This window comes from Chaetura pelagica, unplaced genomic scaffold (assembly GCF_000747805.2).
Source record: "Chaetura pelagica isolate M959 unplaced genomic scaffold, ChaPel_1.0 scaffold676, whole genome shotgun sequence".
NCBI lineage: Eukaryota > Metazoa > Chordata > Aves > Apodiformes > Apodidae > Chaetura > Chaetura pelagica.
In genome coordinates, this window is record NW_009953724.1 from 347,089 (window position 1) to 350,252 (window position 3,164).

Here is a 3,164-nt window from a genome sequence, read left to right on the forward strand (position 1 = left end):
CAGCTCACCCCACACCTCCCAGCTCACCCCAAACCTCCCAGCTCACCCCACACCTCCAGGACTTACCTGCAGACTCTCCCTGTTCCTTGTCCCGTGGAGCTGGTTCCTTCCACGACTTAAATAGCTGCAGGAACAAGACCATGACCTTGTCACCCACCAAGGGGACCTGACTGAGGAGCAGTGAGGAGTAGGACTGACTGCTCTGCCTTGGAGCATCACCACCAGGACTGTGGGTCACTTTTTTTGGGTCACTTCTGAATCAGTTCTCCAGGTGCTCCACCTCACGGTCTCCCAGAACTTGAGTCTAAGACCTTTAAGAAGTTCCCAGCCCAATACAGACCATTTCAGATCCCCAAGAGTCAAGTGATGCCACAAAAAAACCCCCTCTTTAACCTCCTGTATTTTCAGGATGAACCAAATCAGCTCTAATTTGAGGATTAAAAGACAGAAAACCTCCATCAAACAGAAGCATTTGTCAGGGGAGATGGTGTGACTGCAGAACCTCCCACATTCCACAGAAAAGGAGCAGGGGAGGCAGAGGTCACAACACCTGCTGGAGAACATTTCCCTCCCCCAGCATCTTTGCTTCTGAGAGTCAAGTCACACCCCAGGACATTCCCCACAGGGGTGACCTGAAGCTGCTCACCCAGCCCAGAGCCCCGAGCTCCATCTACTCACTTGAGCTTTTTGAACTTCTCCAAACCTGCAGCCACGTAGTGACCCCCCTCCTGCAGAGCCCCCAGCTCAGCCACACGGTGCCCATGCCTGGGTGTGTAGAGGTTCCTCACAGCCAAGGGGGCCCTGAGGCTCTTGGTCACCTCGTTCAGAAAGGCCTCCAGGGTCTGGAACCGCCGCTGGGTCACTACAAACTTCTTCCCAGGGGAGAAGGGGTCACCATTGAGATAAACCACCACGTTCTTGGCTGGAGGGGCCAGGGAGAAGCCCCGGGAGCTCATTCCCTGGGAGTCAAGGAAGCCCTGCCAACCAGGGAGGCAAACAGACCAGCCTGGGAGCAGGAGAGCTCTGACCAGCCTCCTGCCAAGCCCTCCTTGTCCCTTCCCACTGTCTCCATGGATGCAGGCCCAGCCAGAGGAAGTTGTGGGCCTGTCTGGAGGCCACAAAGAGCAGCAGCAACCACACAGTTCCTCAAACACCACGAGCTCCCTCACCAGCCACTGCGGCCACCAGGCCCAGGTTGACCAGCCTGGAGGTGCAGGAGGAGCCACGGGCTGTGAGGCAGCAGCTCACATCCCACCTGGAGCAGCACCATCCCAAAGCTGCCACCCCTTGCCCACTGCTCAGCCCCTGCACAAGAAGGGCAGTGGGTTTCTGTCCTGCAACTCCCAGAGAAGCCTCCACACCCCAGCAGAGACACCACCCTGGGTCCATGGACCATGGACTCACTTGGCTGTGTCAGGAGAGGAGGGCAGGCCAGGCAGGGACAGAGGCTCAGAGATGAGTGTCAGGAAAGCTTTTTATTCACAAACATGTTGCCATCATTCCCAACAGAAGGACACCCCTGCCACGTGGGCAGGGACTGGTCAGGCAGCCGGAATGCACAGAAGGCTGAGGGTCACAGGGGGAACCACAGCACCCTGTGGCAAGTCCCTTTCTGAGGGACCTCAAATGCTCCTGAAGGCACAGAACAAGCACCAAGCTCTGCAATTTCTTCCTGGCTCTCTCAAGCACCAGCCCAGGTGACTGTCACACAAAGAGGTGTCACCACAACCAGAGATGTCCAAGCCAGGAACCAAGCCTCACCTCCTGCAGGTCAGGATGTGCCATCACTCCCCACCCACCACACTGGGTAGCTCTCCTCCTAACTTAGTACTTCAACAAGGTGTTCCCAAAGCCTGGGAGCTCCTGGAGATCCCAGATACAGCAGATGGGACGTGTAGAGTCATCCCAGATGCCCAGCTCAGACACCACCACGGGTCACCACCCTTTCTCCAGCAGGGAACAGTTTGTTCCTGCAGGCTCAGAGCACCCTCTGCCTCCAGGCAGGTGAGCTCCACCACAAGTGATGAGCTGGTCAGTAAGAACCTTCCAAATGTGACAGTTATCCCAGCCACAATCCCCTGGGATCATCCAGCTCAGCCAACAGAGTCCAGGAGAACTCCCTGGGACTCCCTCTGGGATACCCAACCCCCTCCCTGCCTCCACAGGGATGTTTAATCCCTGCTTTGACCAAAGAGGCACATTTAAAAGAAATAAAAGACTTCTTGTCACATTCATCCAAAGTGGAAAACATCAACCCCAGAGCTGGAGCTGCTGGTGTCCTGAGGTCACACCTGTGGGGCTGCAGCTCCACACCAAGAGTCCCTGGTGCTCAGGGATGATCTCCTACAGGTCTGGACTCCCCAGCTTCTGCTTCAGCATCAAGAACTGCAAGAGGAAAAATCAACAAGTGTTAATGATTAAATCCCAGGGACCTAAAAGGAAAAAACCACCCAAGCTTTGCAGATTAGCCAAGGAAACCATGGTCCTTGGCCAGAAGATGCAGGAATTTCACCTTCCAACCAATGCAAAGAGCAACCCCCTGAGCTGGACAAATGTTACCAAAGCAGCCAAATCCCTGTGACAGCCCAGCAGCAAAGCCAGATCTAACCAGCTCTTCCTTCATTCCCTTTCTTTTCCCCAAAGAAGTAAAACAAATAAAACATTTTCACAATTAAATGTCACTTTGAGAAGGAAAATGTCCCAACTGAACCTTGAAGTCAGGTTGCAAAAAGCCTGACAAATGTGGAAGTGGAATTAAGGCAGATAACTGGGTATATTTATCAGGGAACATTCATGCAGATTGGATTCAGTCCACAACTGTTGCCCCTCCAGTTCCACTTCAACCAAACCACAACAAACCAAAAGGTTAGAAAGCAAACAAGGATGTCTCCAAGTAGAAATCAGTCTGGTAGGAAACAGTGTCAGAAAACTGTTCCAGAGTGAGGAGTGATCTAACCCACTGCAGCTCCAGAGCTTAACATGTATAAACAAACATCAATGTTGATTCCCCAGAGAAGGGGGAATTTTTTTTCCCCAGAGAAGGAAAAAAACAAAGGCACTGCCACCCTGGGATGGGGCCCTGGGGTAACTGAGCCACCCCCTCCAGCCCCAGTGCCCCCCCCATGACCCCAGGGGGCTGGAAGAGCCCTCACGTTTTTCCTGCT

At 53.8% G+C, this 3,164-nt stretch overlaps 1 protein-coding gene across 1 annotated transcript in view; it reads right to left on the reverse strand.

The window, feature by feature from the left end:
* The window catches only part of DCDC2B (doublecortin domain containing 2B), a 9,999-nt gene extending 9,043 nt beyond the window's left edge, over positions 1-956 (reverse strand). Inside the window, exon 1 of the mRNA XM_010000607.1 lies at positions 679-956. Coding sequence (XP_009998909.1) covers positions 679-956 — 278 coding nt within the window. The remainder of the gene's footprint in view (positions 1-678) is intronic.
* Positions 957-3,164: the final 2,208 nt, after the last annotated feature.